This window comes from Neolamprologus brichardi, chromosome 4 (genome assembly GCF_056152115.1).
Source record: "Neolamprologus brichardi isolate AB-2024 chromosome 4, ASM5615211v1, whole genome shotgun sequence".
Taxonomy (NCBI): Eukaryota; Metazoa; Chordata; class Actinopteri; order Cichliformes; family Cichlidae; genus Neolamprologus; species Neolamprologus brichardi.
The window spans coordinates 1,664,746-1,683,453 of NC_142107.1; the positions used below are offsets into that span (position 1 = coordinate 1,664,746).

General features: G+C 43.9%; 1 protein-coding gene across 1 annotated transcript; it reads left to right on the forward strand.

The window, feature by feature from the left end:
- The first annotated feature begins 16,026 nt into the window (after positions 1-16,026).
- junbb (JunB proto-oncogene, AP-1 transcription factor subunit b) lies at positions 16,027-17,869 on the forward strand. The gene has a single exon (XM_006805081.3). It carries the CDS (start codon positions 16,358-16,360, stop codon positions 17,345-17,347), a length of 990 nt encoding a protein of 329 aa, XP_006805144.1. The 5' UTR covers positions 16,027-16,357; the 3' UTR covers positions 17,348-17,869.
- Positions 17,870-18,708: the final 839 nt, after the last annotated feature.

The following is an 18,708-nucleotide window of genomic DNA, read 5'->3' on the forward strand; positions in this document are numbered from 1 at the left end:
CGAAGGTTTCCCAGCAGAAGATTGTCAAACGCATCACAATTTCTCATAATGCATCCTAGTGCCAGGTGTTCTCCAGGTAAATGACGCACACATAGCCCGTCATCCACATGATTAGTAAGTAACGTTAGTAACGCCGTTACTTGTGACGCCATTATTCCCATCACTGCATGACACAAGGCCTAACAGTTCACTAGCGATCCACATCACACAGAAACGTTTATCCCAAAAAGAACATGTTGTGTGTTGTTAGTTGACTGACTCTTGGGCTTGTATGAATAATTACATGTAAAGTGCTTTCTGAGGCCTCCACTTTAAATACTACTGAACTCAGCACTCTGATGATATAAAAAATGTAGCGTTGAAAATATAAACGTCTCTAGCTTAAACCAGGGGTGGGCAACTCGAGGCCTCGAGTGCCAGTGTCCTGCAGGCTTTAGATGTGTCCTTGATCCAACACAGCTGATTCAAAAAGCTAAATGACCTCCACAACATGTCTTGAAGTTCTTCAGAGGTCTGGTAATGAACTAATCATTTGATTCAGGTGTGTTGGCCCAGGGTGAGATCTAAAACCTGCAGGACACCGGCCCTCGAGGCCTCGAGTTTGAAACCCCTGATCTACACAAAACAGATTCATTCAAGCAGCGTTGGGCATAGTCAAGTCACTGTGCCCCCTCTGCTGAAGTCTAGTGATACACATGAACTATAAGTTAAACTGATTCATACAGTTTGCTTAAAGAAAAAAATGAACACCCATGATTTTTCAACGACAGTAATTTCGTGCTTCTGCAGCAGTCATGGTAACCAGCATGGCCGAGGAGGACACTGAGCAGATGGGCCAGTGCACGTCAGACTTTGGGAAGTACCCCTCATGCCTCTTTAAGACTAAAAAAGAACTCATTCAGTAGCTTGTGAAGCTAGTCTTAAAACGTGACCCTACTCAAAAATTGCAAAACAAATGGAAATGTGTTGAAGTTACCATGTGCTCACAATCAGCTGCCCTAGTGTGTGGTGAGTTTACTGACCAACTTCTGCATCGGAGAAATTGTTGCTGCACTGTAATCTAAGAAATGTTTTTTTTACACTTTTATAACTGTGCTTACATTTCTCTATGAGTATGTCTTTATGGTTGTAAATATACCAAAGAGAAGAATAACTTGAACCAAATTCCCCCATGCCATAGGCGGTTGCCCTTCAAGTGTATATGATCTGCTGCTGACCCCGTTCACAGGTACCAAGTGTGTTTAAATATGAGGCCAAGAGTCTACCGGTATGTGTGAGAGCTTTGGAATGCAACCCATCTAACCGTTGCCTCGACTTGGTGTGTCACAGGTTTGGGCAGTGGTTCTCAAACTGTGGAGTAGGCCTCACTGGTAAAGGCGGGACAAGATTTGCAAAAATATGAAGTGAAACTGATTTGAGCAATCTCATTCTTATTCTTTTTCTTTTTTCTTTTGTTTTTAAGGAAACTGAACCAACAGGACTTTTTCTGATACTATTGCACTGGTATTTATTCATGCAAAATTCAACTTCAAACCCTTTTTAATAGTTCTTAAAATTTACTGGGTGTGAGCCATGAAGGTCTTTTTTTTCAGCATCTGAATTGTGACATGCCAGAAAATCTTTTTAAAGCCACAGGAATTGCATTAAATAGGAGTAAAGATAGTTTGTTCTGATGCATGTGTAAGTCACATTGACATACATGTGGGCATCGATGCACATACTAGGTAATGACAATTTTAAATGTTCACAGGGGTAATCGTGCTAATTTAAGTTGTTAGCAAAATGCAGCTCTAACTAATGAGAATGTCTTTGAGTTGCAGTTATGTGATCACAGATGATCATTTTTTTTAACAGCTTCTGCAGATAGTGGGTGGAGCCTATCACGGGCCAAGAAGTAGTTTACCTGAAAATGAACTCCATTACATTGTTAATATCAATATTTCCGTCCCAGTCTCCCAGCCCCGACAAACATGATGATCACGTGACTACAGTTTCAAAGCTGTTTCTGGCGCTCCTGTGCTTATTTTGAAGAAAAGACAGTAACTCATCACCCCCAACCGGATGTGACAGATGGCTGCTCCTCCCTTAGCCTGGTTATGTTGAAGGTTTCTTCTTGTTAAAATGAGTTTTTCCTTTCCACTGTCGCCAAGTGCTCGCTCACAGGTGGTTGATTGATTGTTGGGATTATTTATCTGTTATTGTAGGGACTTTACCTTACAATATAAAATGCCTTGAAGCAACTGTTGTTGGTGCTATATAAATAAGATTTAATTGAGTTGACCTCTTCAACATGAGCTCCACCTCTTGACCCATGACAGCTGAGATAGCCTCCAGCTGCCCCTGACATGACCCTGAAGTGTTTAATTATCTAAAATGACGGATGACGTTAACAAGTACAAAATCCTTGGTTGTAATTAACAGGTAGGAGTCGGAAAGACTGACCCGTCTTAACTGAAATTTAGTGGCTTTATTAAGTGAAACATCTGTATTTGAAGTCAGCAGCGAAACGCTGGAAGCTTATCAAAGGCACAATCACTTCACACGTTCGACTTTACGTTTGCCATTTTTCGTTTGCGTCTTCCACTGAATGAAAAACAACACAGCCACAAATACACGCAAACATTTTCAACCACAGGATGCGATGAGGGTTCGCACATCCTCTCTGCCCCCTCAACATCCTGTATGAAAACCTTACTACCGCAGCAGCACAGGAAGTCACGTCTGTGAAGAAAGGACATTGGGGTTAGTCGGGACATGAGAGAAACTGGCGGGCTGAGCTGAATGAAAAAGCTGATGCATACATTCTGATCAATATAAATACAGTTTAAGTTCAATACAACTTCCTGCTCACAACAAAACAGGCCCGGAGATGAAAAGTGTCTGTCTAGAAAGCATCTATTCATTACCGAATGAGACATTGAGCCAGCCGAGTGTAGTAACCTGCGTGAAAGAGTCTTTACTAATGTGATTAGGCTTGATGCTGCAGATGATTTGCCTCGGGACATTGTTTTACTCTCTGATCCTTCATAATTGTTGCACAGATGTGGGTGGCTCTGGCTAGTTAGCGAGGCAAGGAGGAGGAAGATGAAGAAGAAGGAGAGGAAAGAAAGGAGGAATGATACACACGGTGGAGACGGGTGAAGAAGCACCTGCTGAGTACACATGGCTTTGAATGACCCAGTTTAAGTGGCTGCACTCACGCACGCATCAGTCTGAAGTGCTGCCCCTGCTGCGAGCAAATGCGGTTGCAAGCACATGGCTCCTCTGATCAAGGCTATTGGCAAGATGGTTTGTATTATCCAGGGGGCAGAGCAGAGATAGTACGCCGGTTGTTTGGTCTGAGGGAGTTGGAGTGCAGGTGCATGTTGTAAACAAGGATAGTTAAAGGTGAAATGGGGTGGAGAGGGATTAATGTTTGTTTGTTTTTTTAAATCATACTTTTCACATTCCACATGATGCAAATCCCCATCTGACCTTTGTAAAATCTGTGCACAGCACTATAGACTGTATATAAATGATGCACACATCCACCGAAATGTCAGTGGTTTGTTTTGATGCAATAATGTTAGCAATTTTGGTGCTACCATGAGGATTTCTTGGATTCAGAATGAAGGTAGTAACCTAGCTAACTTAGTTAGCATGGTGCATGTCAGATTTAATGCTAGTGTGCAGCCTAAACTTCTTTGGCACCACAAACACAGATGAGATTTGACTAATGAAAGGTGAGGACGAGCAGTCAGCTACTGGCTACAGTCACTGAATCTACTGACCACTGGAAAAGCTAACTTTAAGTCTCAGCTAACATTAAAAGGCTACATTTCACCTTCCAGTGGGACAGAAATGTTACAAGCAACAACCTCTTAAAATGATTTTGATATTGTTAAAAACAATGTTAATTTCACATATTGTATTAATGTGGGAGTCTGTGAGGATTGACATGCCAGCTTTCTTCATATACTTTCTGTACGTGCTCATATTAGAGACAGCAGCATGAATTTATCAGCAAGCATCACTTCCTCTGCACTGAGGGATTTTTTCCCCTTGACAAAAATACCGTCTTTACACCACACAGACCTACAGTATCATTAACTCTTTAATAGTCAACTTCCAGCTCATCAGATTTAGTATTCAAATACTAATCTGTCAGCCTGTGCTGCACTATGATACTGCTTCTTCAAAGGGAATCTTTATATGTAGTAATGTGAGGGTATGCAAATGTGTGGGTGAAAGAAGCGGATGGGGGAAGATAGCCGCCATATGTGTGTGTGCGCACGCGCTCAACACTCTCAGCAGAGAGAGAAACATCTGTGTTTGTATCCCCTTGCATATAATAATTCACGCACAGCATCCATTTTTTTGTCAGCATCATAAAGAACTCAATCTGCTTATACAGCACCACATTTAAATGCCCCAAATTCATCCCTTACCAAACGTGTGCCCATATAGTCAGGATCAGATATCAGATTTCCGAGTTACATAATATGAACGCGTGTTATCTTGGCAAGAAGTCAGAGCTGCACAAAAACAGATGAAAGTGTACAGTATACATGCAGTAAAGTATCCAGTATATACATGCAGCTGGAGCAATGCCCTGGGTAATTAAGTGGAAAAAGTCAGAGTCAGTTAGCCACATGCTTGAAGTGGGACGAAGACAAATCTAACTGACTGTGAAGATGCTCGGCCACGTTTGCGCTCAAAGCTTCCAGTATATATGTGACACTGAAACTCGTGTCCCTCTTTACTGTTATGGGGTGTTGCAGCTTTTCAAATAGATGAATGAAGATACTCTCAAACAGTCACTTTACACCGCATCCTCGTCTCAGAACGTCAATGGGATGAGAGAACTTTCGTTATTACTCAGCGCAGAAGAGAAAGTTGACGGCTCCTCGCAGACGCTCTGTTTTACTGCGACGAGCCGAGATGCAAGAATGTAATATATTCTTACACGTATTCTTGCAAGATGCATGGATCTGTCGCCGAGTGAGATGCAAGCCTACGTGCTTGTAAAATGATGAATAAGTAGAGAGGAGCTTGGCTAGTAGTGTAGTAAGTTTGTGAGTTGGTGATCAGAATCAGTCTCTTCTATTACTATTACTGTGAAAAACCCAAGAAGCCATAGAGAGTAAAGATAATCATAAAGTAAGAACCGACTTTCTCAGTTATTTTAGCTGCTTAGTACATGTTTAGGGTCATGTTGTGCGTTTAACTATGAGTGTCAAGAAGTGAAGCGAAAACAGCAGCAGCAGTAGCAGCGCATACACCGCCAGCGTGCTTGTGTGTGTGTTGTGCAGATTGCGGGGCAGCTGTGTGTGTGCATATGCAGTATGAGGAGAGTGCTAGGGGGAGACCACCTACACTTCCACCTGCTATGCCTTTTAGAGGGGCCTCTTCAATCACAAGGCGGGGGTCATTATAGATGCGAGCCTGTAGCCGCCAGGCATTGTTTAGCTATTTCTGTCCTTGCACTTTACAGCCAAACATCGAGCAAAAGCTCCATTAAAAAACCTGCGCTTCAAAACATGTGCAGGAAGCATCGTGGCCCCCGAACACGAAGCTCTCCCTTTTTTCTTTTCTCGTGAAAAACAGAAGACCGATCTGCGCTGGAAATAAGATAATTCTTCAAAATTTCACAGCGACAAACATTTCTCAGTCACGGAGGTAGATGTGGTTAGAAATACGGAGACCTCTTTGCCCAGGCTGACACGGCGATGAGGAATGACAAAGCAGCAAACTGTTTGACAGGCACTGTGAAGATGACTAAGTCCAAACTTTCAGAGTGAGATATGAAGGGGGAAGATGTTGTTTGTTCTTGACTTCAGGGAAAACTATCTCAGGGCTTCGATTTCTGTCTGTTGTTCTGGTGGTCGTGTGCAGCTGGTTTTCTTAAAGTCCCTGACATTTTTTTTAAATGACTTGAAAGGTCTGTGCGAGTTGAAAGGTTAAAGAAATGTATTACATGTACCTCCCACATTAAAGGAGTAGTTTCACATTTGCTAAAATGCCAGACGAGAAGATCAAGCCTGCTTGTGTATACTCTAAATATGAAACCACAGCTAACAGCTGGTCTGGTTTGTTTAACTGGAACTGGAGGGCTGGTGGTGGTGGTGGTGGTGCAAAGCAAAGAAATTACACCCAGACCTCTACAACTGAAAATGTCAGTAATTAACAAGTCTTGTTCGTTAAACCTGAATAAAGTATAGATAAAACTGTTATTTCCATATGTAGTAAAATATAATGGGTGGTATCCCTCTGTTCTGGGACCTTCCCACTGCTGCACAGTCATAAGTAGAAAGCATACAGCAGGGAGAACAGCAGTAAGACCCCAGAGCGGGCATCAGTAACAACAGATATGACTGCAATTAAGTCAGACAGGACAAAGCAAGGAGCTGAGCTGGAGGTGGGTTGCAAAGCAGCTTGCAGGGGCAGCAACACCTATGCACAGGCTAAAGCAGCTTAACTGGAGCCATATAGGAGATTAGCCCAGTGGATGTGCATGATGGTATTTACCTGAGCCAACCAGAGGGTGTGGGCTGGCTACGAAACCAGACTGACTTTGCAGCTCACCTGAACTTATGCTTTGCTTGATAAATGTCACACTGTGATGTTAGCTGATGATAGCTGAGGACTCAATCTTCTCTATCTACAAGTCTTCTCATCTAATCGATCTAATCTAAAAGTTAATCAGTTGATTTCAAAAAAATGTGCAACTGGAACATCCTTTAAATCTATCAGCGTCAAAGGAAGCCAGACACCACTCTCTGTCTGAAAACTAGTAAACAAGTGTGCCTTGCAAACAATTAGACAGTAATTTGTGACTGAAGTAGACTTCCAAATAACCCAGTGAGAGTCTATATTTGGTTCAGGGCCTCCTAAACGCACTACTTAAGGTAAACTACATTAAATGTGAGAAAATTAGTGTGCCACTAACAGACCTCAAAGTGCTAATTGTGCTGCCTGTGGCTGCCTCTGCCTGCCTTCATCACAACCTGCAGACGGCTCTTAATACCAACCCTCCGCTTCTATTTAGCAACGGGATCTTTGTCCGAGCGCGGCAAACAATAATTGTCAGCTGAGGGTGAGATACAAAAACATGCCTGATAGCAGGCTGAGCTGAGGCACAGGGCGCTGTGATTGGTCCAGATATGCTTTATATATCTTGTTTTAAAAAAAGGAAAAAAATCAGGTGTATTTTAATTTCTGCTTTGAGCAGATCCTCGTAACGTTGTTTTTGAAATGTGCCGTATGAATACATTGTTGCTGTGTGAGCATGTGTGCTCAGTTCAAGCTGTGTACAAGGTGGTGCACCAGCAAAAGTGCATTTACATACGTGAGTAAGAGTGTGACTGTGAGTGAGAGCGGTGTGCCGCGTGTGTTTGTGTGTGTGTGCACGTATGAGTGGATGAAATATGTGGGTGTTTGTGGGGGAGTTGGATGATTTTTGCAGGCACTGATTCACTCCAGGGCATCCATGTCCAGGCTTGTTGAAGACATGCCGGGTCCTGGGCATCGGGAATGGTGCTCAGTTACAGGATCACGCAAAGGCTCCCTGAGGCTTAACAGGAGTTGCAGACGCAGACAAAGTCAGAAAATCTGCGGTCTTTTATGTTGACAGTAAAAACTGCGTGTGAGTGTTTGCCCCAAGAAAGTGCTGTCACTGCAGCTTTTCTCTGAGCTGCTGCTATCCTGAGAAGATCTCGGTGGATTTCTATCAAACAAACACCTGCACAGAAACAAACTAACAGCACTAATAGTTGCATGTTAAAGTGGCTGTGCTGTTGTTCAGGTGTGACATATGAAAGTGTTTGTGTGACTACAAACTTACTCACAATATCTGGAAGCTGTACCTCTCTGTTCTCAGTGATGTCATTCCCATCAAGGTTGTGACCTTCATTTATAACCCCTCCACCCTTCCCTGAGGGATTCCCCAGTCTGGCTTTAGCCACGTTATGACGTCCCACTGTCTAGAACAGCGGAGTTGTTTTTGTTAGGACTGGGAAGGAAACCGGGAAGTAGATCAGACAGTGAAGATGAGCCTCGGCACAGACAAGAAACAACTGCTGACAGGCAGCAAAGTGGAAAGGGGAGTTTTGGGAAGCATATGTGATTATTCACACACACACACACAAAGATTTCTGAAGGAGAATTTATTCGTTATCAAAGTGAGAGCGGAAAATGATGGAGTAGCGGCTTTCCAATTCCAAATGATGATTATGAGCTCCAGGGAGGCCGACATGGCAACGCACAAGACGAGTTTTGTTTTATTAAAAGCCAAAGCCATGTTTTGACCATGTGGCAGATAAAGAACCAAAGGAAAACACACACTCAGCCGAGCCGCTGCGGCTGGCTTACTGAGCCAAACCATAACTGAGAGGACCCACTCAGAGAAAATCTCAAAGTTGTTTGGCAGACGGCAAACACACTGGGATCAAATGTGTGTAGACTTCGGCAGAGAAGAGGAATTCATGCAGTATATTTTATTTGCCACTTCAAGACTGTGAGGATGAAATGTCAGCTACCCCCCCCCCCCCCCCCCCCCCCACACACACACACACACACGCAAGATGAACAGATGCACTCGCACACACACAAGAAGCAGTGAGGAAAGATCTGGAGCCAATTGTTCTCTCATGCCACAACACATTCACCCCCGCATTCCCCTGTGTTGCATTAAATGTCCTGGCTTTTAACTTATGACTCTGAACAGAGATTATTAAGAGCGCACTCAACATTCATTACCGGGGTTGCGCGTTCCTGCACTGTAGCCTAATCAACAGAGAAGGAGGGCAGGGCAGTGTAAACAGAGCAAAAGAGGGATGAGTGGAGCCAGGGGAGAAAGGCGAGGCGAGCGAGTTGACCTCTGGCGCTAACATTGGTGACCCACGCTTTTGACCAACAGCTTTTTCTATCACTTCTTGTCTCCGCATTACGTGGCCCACTACCTGCCAGCAACTCTGCACCCCGTAGCTCTGGTCAGCTACCTGACTCACAGCTCCAACAGGCGGTTTCAGGTTCACCGAGCATGACGGTCATGCGACCTTGCCGAGGAGGACTCCGAGTCCTTTCGATTTGCATGGCCAAGGATGGCCCTGCACACAAGACCGTGTGGCTGTATGCCAACAGGCTTTTTGCCTCCCTCTTTTAATCATAAATACGAACAAGGAGGCTGTTCCCAGTTTGGGCTGACCCACACTGAAGTTAAAAAGTCTTGCAGTCTTGTATTTGGGGTATAAAAAAAAAAAGAAAAGAAAAGAAAAGAAGAAAAACTAGCTTTTCCTGGGAAAGAGTAAAACGTGCAGTAGTTCGGTGCCAGCATGGATTTCCTGGCATACATTCGTTGTGAGGAAAGATGGACAGTCTTTTAATATTAGTGACATATAATGTACAACTTGTCTTCAAGTGATAGATATACAGATTTTTCCACTCTGGCTCATTTGGACTTGTCATGCACTCCCTTGGTACACTGCCTCGGGCATGGGTGTAGGCGCGAGGCTTCTTCCCTCCAACTATTTCCTCATGTAAGATCAGCAAGTTCTTTTTTTTTAATTCTGCTTTTGGCAGTAGTTTAAGTTTTTTACGTGTCTATCACCAAGTCTTACATATATCTGGTGTTAAACCTGGTGTAATTGATGATTCCAGAGCAACTTGTGTTAGAAGCTAGTTATAAATCCTATTTATAAAGTAGAAATAAAATACTAAAGAGTTCGGCCCTGGGAAATAAAATATTCCATCAATAATTTAGTTAGTCTTTGGGAAATGCATTTTAAACATGGTGAAATTGTGCCACGAAATAGGCACAGAGTTTCTGAAGGGCAAACGAAGCTGGAAATATATTTGGTGAATAGTACAGGAATAGTACAACAGTAATTTATTTAACGACTGAACGAGCTTTGTATTTAGTTTCTCACTGTTGGTTCAATATCCATCCATCTGGACTGGAGCCTATTCCTGCTGTCATAGGGTGAAACATGGAGGTACACTGGGTTGGATGTCTATCACAGGGCTTCATATTGGTCTGTTATGTGAAATTAAACTAAATAATCTAAAGAAAAATGCTGTATATTTTATGTAAGTTCTCTAAAAATAATGGGATGTTGCAAAACCTTGATCTTTTATTGAAGCTGCCAGGCAGCGCTGGACGCAGTGATGCGTCCTCCATTAAAAAGTTCATGAACTCTAGCCTTCAAATTAGTGGCTCATGAAAAGGTTGAAGATGAACCAATAATAGATCAAAACAGGCCATTTGGGGTTGACAGAGTGAAGAGGAGGAAAACATCATCGGGCCATCATGTGATGTTGATGATGATGCAAATGATGATGATGGATCACTCTATTAATAGACCTGGCAGTGAAGTGACCATAGTCACAACAGATTAGAGCATCGCCTTGGATGAGAGGCCCCATTATGTCCAGAGGAAGGAGTCAGCTGCTTTGTCAAGAGGGCACCTCACAAACAAACCTCATTTGACTGAGCCCGTCTTTCTCTTTCCCCTTGCCCTCCCGCTCTCTCAGCGCTAACCCCGACTCTTTTTCTGCTGAGTGGGTGTTTTCGTGAAGTTTTGAAGGTCAGAGAAAGACTCTAAAGCGTGGAGCGAGCTTGGGGCTTTGACCTCTGATTGCCACCACCCCCCCTCCTCCCCTGCTGCCCTGTCTTCTGTGAGTCACATAGACGGAGCCATCTCGCCCAACCAAAAGGACGACACGTTGCGGAGAAGCAGACGACAAGTAGGCTGGCAGCCCGGCTCTGACAAAAGAAGAGTTGTGCAGAGGTGGCGAGGGACAATGGGACAGTTTGAGAGGAGGAGGTGAGGAGAGCTCAGTCCTCACAATAAGTGGGCTTATTGTGAAAGCCTGCTCTGTTGAAGGACAGAGTTTATAGGGTGAAGAAATTATGGGGATTATCCAAGATAAGATTGGATGACGCTATGTGTCTGTGCACTAATAATGCAAAAATATATCTAGAAATCTGCATAGATACACATCTACTGAATCAAATATTTCAAATGCACAAAAATGACTTTCAGTCAAAATCACAAATCTGAAGATTTTCACTGCGAACACCTTGGTCTTTGTTATAGCCTCCCTTCTTGCAGATGTTCACATTGTGGTTAAAAAAACACCACACACTCATACTCCACCCCGAGTGATGTACGTGCTTGTTCACACACACACACACACACACGCTCACATACTTAAGACACATACACTTTTCTTATTCTTACCGTAAACAGCTTCCTCCCACCCTCAGGCTTTGCCTTTCCCAAACTCACCCAGGAGCCCGAGCAGGTAACACTCAGTTGGTTTTGGCAGTCATCCATGTGATCCTGACTGTTTAAACCGAGACTGTTGCCAAGCAGCTCGTCCTGCCGTGGGACTCTTTGAAAGTTTGCCCAAAAATATGCATAAAAAAATATGAACACTAAATCGTAGAGCTGGTTTGGGGGTATTAGTAGAACTACTGTACAAAAAAAAGCAGAACTTGAAGGAATTTCTATACTAGAGTACACAGAAGAACTCACAATCTAAACAGACTAAACAGAGATGTGACTAATCAAGATGTGACTAAGATGTCGGACACGTTTTTTTAAAAAGATTTTTATTGTTTTTGCAAAAGATACAACCTGATCCCTTCAACTAATCACCACGTCATCGCTTAGAGCTAAATCGACCCAAATTTCACAGCTCTTCTGTTTAGAATTGAGGGCGGTGATTAATAGAGATTGTTCTGAGCAGAAACAAAATCACATATTAGACATCTGTCGCAACGTTCACACGTTTGTCTCTCCCACTGCTTAGCAAACATTAGTGCTTTTGACTAACATTTGGCAGGATGGCACGGTGCCACCTCACGAGTGTTCCCGTAAACACTCACCGCTCTGGACCCTGTGCTGTTGTTCTGTGCCAAAATGTCACTGGAAGTGTGGTCAACCTCAAACCCCAGTGCTGAATAAAACCTAAACCCAAGCAAGAGCAGAGCATCAGAAACAGGCAGCTGCACAGAGGACAGAATTTATAAGGGAGGTGGCAAAGTGGAGGCAAGACGCTGCCAGGAATTGTTGTTTTCCTCTGTTTAGCCATATTCCCATGGATACTCACAAAAAGGCATAGAGTTAAAGTAGTTGTTCTGAATACCAGCAAATTACCTGAGATGAGGTAATTACAATCAGGCATGGAGAAACTAAAAGTAGTGATTTCAGTTAACTTTCCCAGTCATGTCAAGAATATAGCAAACGGCTGTCAACGGTAAACATTCTTCTTTCTGTGACAGGTTTAAAAGCTCTTTCCGCTTTAGGCCTAAACAACACGGACGATGAGTTTTTAAAAGGCAAGTATTAGTAGTATAGTATTACAGGGTGGTGCTGTCACTATTCATACCCAAAGGGAAAACCTGTTGAAAGCTTGATCCAGCCCCTTCCCCCTGCTCTGGCACAGGTCGGAAATACACTGAGAGGTATTCTGTGGATGAGAAAGTCACAGATTAAATAATCAAAGGTGTGGCTGTGCTTGTTTTGAAATATACAAATATGACTGTACTCTTGTGTAATTCTTGTGCTGGGTTTTGTTTTTGTTATACAGCACAGCCTCAACCACCAAGGTGTAAACTTATACTTTTCCAGGCATGCTCGTGGGAAAGTTTGGTTAATTAACTCTGTTTTAACTAACAGATGGAAAACTGAGAGCGGGGGTTAGCTTGCTGTCCCCTCACAGCAAGCTAAGGTCCTGGGTTTGAATCCACCATCTGGCTGGGGCCCTGGGAGTTTGGATGTTCTGGGTTGTCTCCAGGTACTTCCACTCATAATCCAAAAAAAAAGAAAGCATGGGGGTAGGTTAACTGGTGATTCAAAATAGGCCGTAGCTGTGAAAGTGAGTGCGAATGGTTGTCTATGTCTTTGTTTTGGCCCTGTGACAGATTTGCGACCTCTCCAGGTGTACCCTACCTCTCTCCCTTTAACAGCTGGAGTAGGCCCCAGCCTCCCTGTGACCCTGAAGCGGATAAGCGGAAGCAAATGAATGGAGGGAAAAGTGATAAGAGTAAGAGTAAGCAAATGGTTGATAATTGCAATAATAAAGGTTTGTGTTAATGTGACGCATAAACTGTTCTATATAGATACAAATCTATACATTTATGAAATAACAATAAATAGAAACAGCTATCTTACTACGATGGATAAATGGGTGAAACATCCACCTTTTCCAGATTTAAGAAATAATCACAGATCACTGATTTTAGACTGCCTGTTAAAGTCTCAGCTTAAAGCTGAGTGTGTCCACACAGGATGTGACTAGCAGCTAACTGGAAACCTGAGACCACAGAAAGTCAATGACATTCGGTCACTTCAAGTGAAAAAACGGTTGAAAAAAACCCTTGTGACGCACAGTGGGCGTGTCCCAAGATAAACATTTCTCAAATTCAACATGAGCTGCTAAAGCTAGCTCACTTGGTTAGCAAACTGCAGATATGAACAATTAAAATGCTATTATTTTTCTTACCAAAACCTTGCACGGTCCTTACCTTACAGAAGGCAATATTATTTATCAGACAATTCCATTAAAACTTCTTTAAAATGACACGAACAGCGAACACAAGAAAGCTGTTAGTTAAAGCTGCCCATGCTAGTACACTCATTAATATGAGCTGTCATAACTTTCATAATGCAAACGGATGCGTTAGGAAAAAACTTAACAGTACAGATGTTATTTATGTGGAAAGTCTCCATAAAGACCAGTGCCCTTCGTTATACCAGGATGGTTGTTAATGCTGTAAGCTGTGTATTTTAACATGGAGGTTTATGGAGATTGGGTCACTTTTAGAAAGCGCCTCAAGTGGTCATTAAAGGAACTGCATTTCTGCACTGTCATTCGTTCTGAGCCCAGGAGGTTGCTGCCTGGTAGATGTAAAAATGCAAAAACAAAAAATATAAGTGTGTTGTGGTTGTATGTCTCTTTCAACAAGTCAAGTTTCAGTTTAAATTCAGGTCTGTCCAAGCACATATAAACAGTAACATATTCAAAGGAATTTGACACTTTTGGCACCAAACTTTACGTCCACGTCTGAATATCTGACCAAATCTGAAATGCAGTTGCAGTCTCCCTTTCTGTCCCTGAATCACGAAACTGAAAGATTAGAGGTTATGATCTCACACTGAGGCTGACCTCTGACCTTTTAGAAATTAAATGTCAGAATAGCATCCCATCAGACATTTGTGTGCCATTTAATATTTCGCCTTAGAATTCTTGAGTTTTGGCCAAGAATGTGTTTTTGCGAGATCGCCAAATTCAAATCAGGTGAACCTTGAGTCCAAACGGATGTTTGTGCCAAGTTTGAAAATACGTCCTCAAAGCACTTCAGGAGACAAGTTCGCGAGAATGGGTGGAACAGGCCTACAGATTTAGCAAGCATAACGCCTCCAGTCATGGTTGCTGTCCCTGCAAAGGCATAAAAATCCCTGTAACAATACCTGCCTTTATTAATTGTTAAGTAATATCTATTTTATAATCCTTTTAATGGGAACACATCTGGAGCATGGTGGGTGGTATGAATATTTGATAGGGTTATAGGCGGTTTGTCACACTGATCATCTGCACATGTTGATGAAGATTCGAGAGCCAGTTTTTGTTATATGCTTCTGTTATCGTAATATACATTCTGCCACGGCCTTGTCTTCAGTACACAAGATCAGAGATTCATCCCTCAGGAGCAGCCAGAGGATTTTGCAAAGCATCCTACCTGACTTGATTTGTGTGTAGAGGGATGTGGGATACAGTAGTGAAGGCAGTGGTGCTTGATTGTGTGGGCGTTGGAAGAAGTACAAACAGGAGACAAAGGTTTCCTTCTCCGCTACTGAGACAGGTGCTCTATTGAGGAATCATATTTCTTTTCTCTCAACGCCACGATCCTACCGAGCAAATCACAGCAACTCTACTTCTAAATCTAAACAAAAGAAAGAAAAAAAGGCTGTTTTTTTTAAATGGCCTTCTGACATCAAAAGGGTAAAACACTATTTGTGAATCTTGCCCGGTGTAATCCCCCCTCTTTGGCAGTGTTGGACAGAATTTCCTCAGTTTCCTCTATTTCATGATCAAAGCTGTTTACTTCAGGCGACATGGCCAACATCAGCATCCTATCAGATTACTACAGGAGGAAGTGTTTGCTCTGTGGCTGATCACAGTTTTCTGCTCTGCTGATGTTTTTCACTGCTGTGTGCTTTCAGGCGTCACTTAGAAGTGGAGCAGTCAAATCATTTGAATATATCATGTCAATACCTGTGAGCACCCCCCAAAAATATATGAATATTAACACAAGTTAGGATGTGTATTTTAATTTTTTAAAGATGGTTCATATTAAATAATTAATGTTATTTTTCTAGAAGAACTGAACTTATCGTCTGAGGCAGAAAGTCCCTAACTTGCCTAGCCACATGGATTTAGACAGGAGCAGGAATGCTGCTGGAATGAGGCCTGGAGTGGGCCTGGCTTCCCGGTTGTCCAGAAGAGGAACTTATACGTCAGTGTGCCCATATAAGGAGTCTCGACTTCCTCCATGGGACCGATTGCAGTAAACAGCTGATGTTTGTTGTATATTTCATACCCAATGGATCCAACAACAGATTGCGCGTGAACTAATGGGCATCCCATGAAGCTATAATGACATAAAATGAACCCAAACTGGCGCATTTAACGCAGTTTTAAGACACGTTAAAGAACCTACAAATGAATTATAAAAGCAGCGACTTGCTCTAACGGAATAATCTCACCTCCTCGCTTACCCAACAACCACTGATTCAGCCCATAAACGCGCAAAGTCGTGCATAAATGCATCGGACTTTTCTATTTCTGACATTGGTCTCCGCTGCGAGCCCTCCTCGGAGCGCTCTCTTGCCTACAGGCTTGTTTACAGTCGCCTCTTCCCGGCATTAGCGTCACTTGACGACGCACTCGATGGGCGCGGAGACACAGACTCTGTCCAATGACAACGAAGCACCGTATATAAAACGGCGCACATGAACCCGCCTGAACACACCTCAACAAGCACCAAGACAAACACAGCGGCAAATAGGAATTGCGAGAACGAAGTTTTGTTACACAGGATTTTGAAGGAAAAAAACACAGCAAACAGGCTCCGGGAAAGACTTTTGAAATCCGCTGATACTGAACTCTTGCTGGACTTTCACTAGTTTGTTTCCTTTGCTCTCCATCCTCGAGTGATTTTCATTTTTTTTTGAAATTTGGAAACACTGTTTAAGAGAGACTACAAGTGCCCGATTTGATGCATGCTCTCTGCTGACACTGACTTTTGTTGATTACCCAGAGACTGTGTTTCTGTAAGCGGCCGGTAAGCTCACTTTTTTCCTACGACTTTATGTCTACAAAGATGGAACAGCCTTTTTATCATGACGACTCTTTTCTGTCGGCTTACGGCCACTCAGACGCGCCAATGCACGACTGCAAACTGCTAAAGCAGAATATGAATTTGAACTTGACAGAGCCCTATCGCAACCTGAAATCCCAGCTGAGAGCCGAGACAGACCTGTACCACGGGGGCCAGCAAGACGTGGGGTCCCTGAAGCTCGCATCCCCAGAGCTCGAGAAGCTCATCATCCAAAACAGTAACGGTGTGATCACCACTCCCACCCCGGGCCAGTACTTCTACAACCGGGGCATCACCGATGAGCAGGAGGGCTTCGCTGAGGGTTTTGTGAAAGCACTGGACGAGCTCCACAAGATGAACCAGATGCCCCCCCCTAACGTGTCCATCGGAGCCGGTGGAGTTACGACGTGTTCGCCGGCGGCCTCTAGCGTCTTCGGTTCCGCCTTGCAGCCCGAGCCCCCCATCTACACAACACTGAACGCCTACTGCCCGAACACAAACCTGTCTTCATCATCCAGCTACCCCACAGCCACCATCAGCTACCTGCCGCCGCACCAGCAGAGCCACCACCAGCAGAGCTCGACGCACGGCGCGCATGCTTTCCAGCATAGCCTCCCCGTCCCCGGACTCCATCCGCAGCGGCTGGTCGCTCTGAAAGAGGAGCCTCAGACCGTGCCCGACCTCCTCAGCAGCGACGGCTCGCCTCCGATGTCCCCGATTGACCTGGAGACCCAGGAGAGGATCAAGGCGGAGCGCAAGAGGCTGAGGAACCGACTAGCCGCTACTAAATGCCGGAGGCGCAAGCTCGAGCGCATCGCCCGGCTGGAGGAGAAGGTGAAAGTTTTGAAGAACGACAACGCGGGGCTCTCCAACACGGCGTCGGTGCTCCGGGATCAGGTGGCTCAGCTCAAACAGAAGGTCCTGACACACGTGAGCAGCGGCTGCCAGCTGATGCTCACGAGCAAGCTGGAGGCGTTCTAAAAACACCAGAGACTACTAAAAAGAAAAAAATGACTGAAAAGTGATAACACTGGAGTCATGTTCTGCATGCGCAGCACTGGAATTACCGGCTCGTGTGTAGTCAGCATCACAGGGCCGAGGGCTAGGTGTGGACGATACTGAAGGCTGTTTTAGGGTGAAAAGACTGATTGTAATGGTACTTCCGGATGCTGGACACCCCTCACAGGACCATTCAACCCTAGAATCCAGGGCAGCATCCAGACTGAGCAGACACTGAGCAACACAGTGGGCGCACATGCCCATAAGTCGGGTTTACTAATGGTAGAAAATGGGAACGATTATTTGTTTTACTTTGTACCATCTTCCTTTTTCATTTTGTTTAGTTTTTTGTTTGTTGGCTGCATTTATTCATTGTGTAAATTATTTCATGTGTCCGGTTGATCCAGACAAACTGATGATGTCCAATGTTTACAGTGTCTCTTTTTAAAAAAAATAATTTGTGTTGTATATTTAAGTAAAGTGTCTCAAAAATGAAAAATGAAATGGTGGAGTTGAGCGTTTTTGTTTTCACACATCTACACATAATTTAGAATAACAACAACAGCAGCAGCGGGAAAGAGTGGGAAGAGCAAACGAGGTTTTCTTTCCTACCATACTGTAACCATAACAGTTACTATAGCTCCCAGTGAGGAACTCTTACACAAGCACATTCTGGTTGCGGTGTTTTTACGCACAGAGCGTAGCTTGCGTATGTAGGCCTTTCCTAATTACGCAGGGGCTGTCCATATATGGGCATACTGGTGACTACTTCGTCACAGGGGAGGATTTCTGGGAACCCCCGCCCAGGTAACGCAAACAGGTTCCTTCTCACTCCCTCTATATACCGTATCGATAAGATTTGCGAACTTCGTGAGGGTGGCGGAATTTCCTTTTGGTTATTGTGCAATTGTAAAATAAAGTGTTTAAACGGGAAGAGAGCAAAGTGCGATCCTCTTATCTCTTATCAGCCAGACAAGCTAAACAAGAGCTTGGCGTGATAACAGGAAGCGGTAATAAAACGGCTGTGATCGTGGTGCTTTTTAATATTGTTATTTTTTAATATAATAAATGAAGATTCTTAAACTCGTACGCTTGCCAACTATCGGTGGCTCTCGAGCCTCAAAGTTGTTGCAGCATTTTTTAGGTGTCAGTGTAATCGAAAGATCGCACACGACGGAAAGTGACAGTGACTTAGTACCTTCAGGAATGCCGGGGGCGTCTCAAGATGCCACGCCGGTTGGCAGAGCAGTAGGCGAGAGTGGGCGTCCGAAGCGCGCAGGAGCATCTGTGTGGATGGATGGGGCTGTGCGCGCTGCCAAGGACAACATTCTGGTGGGACGCAT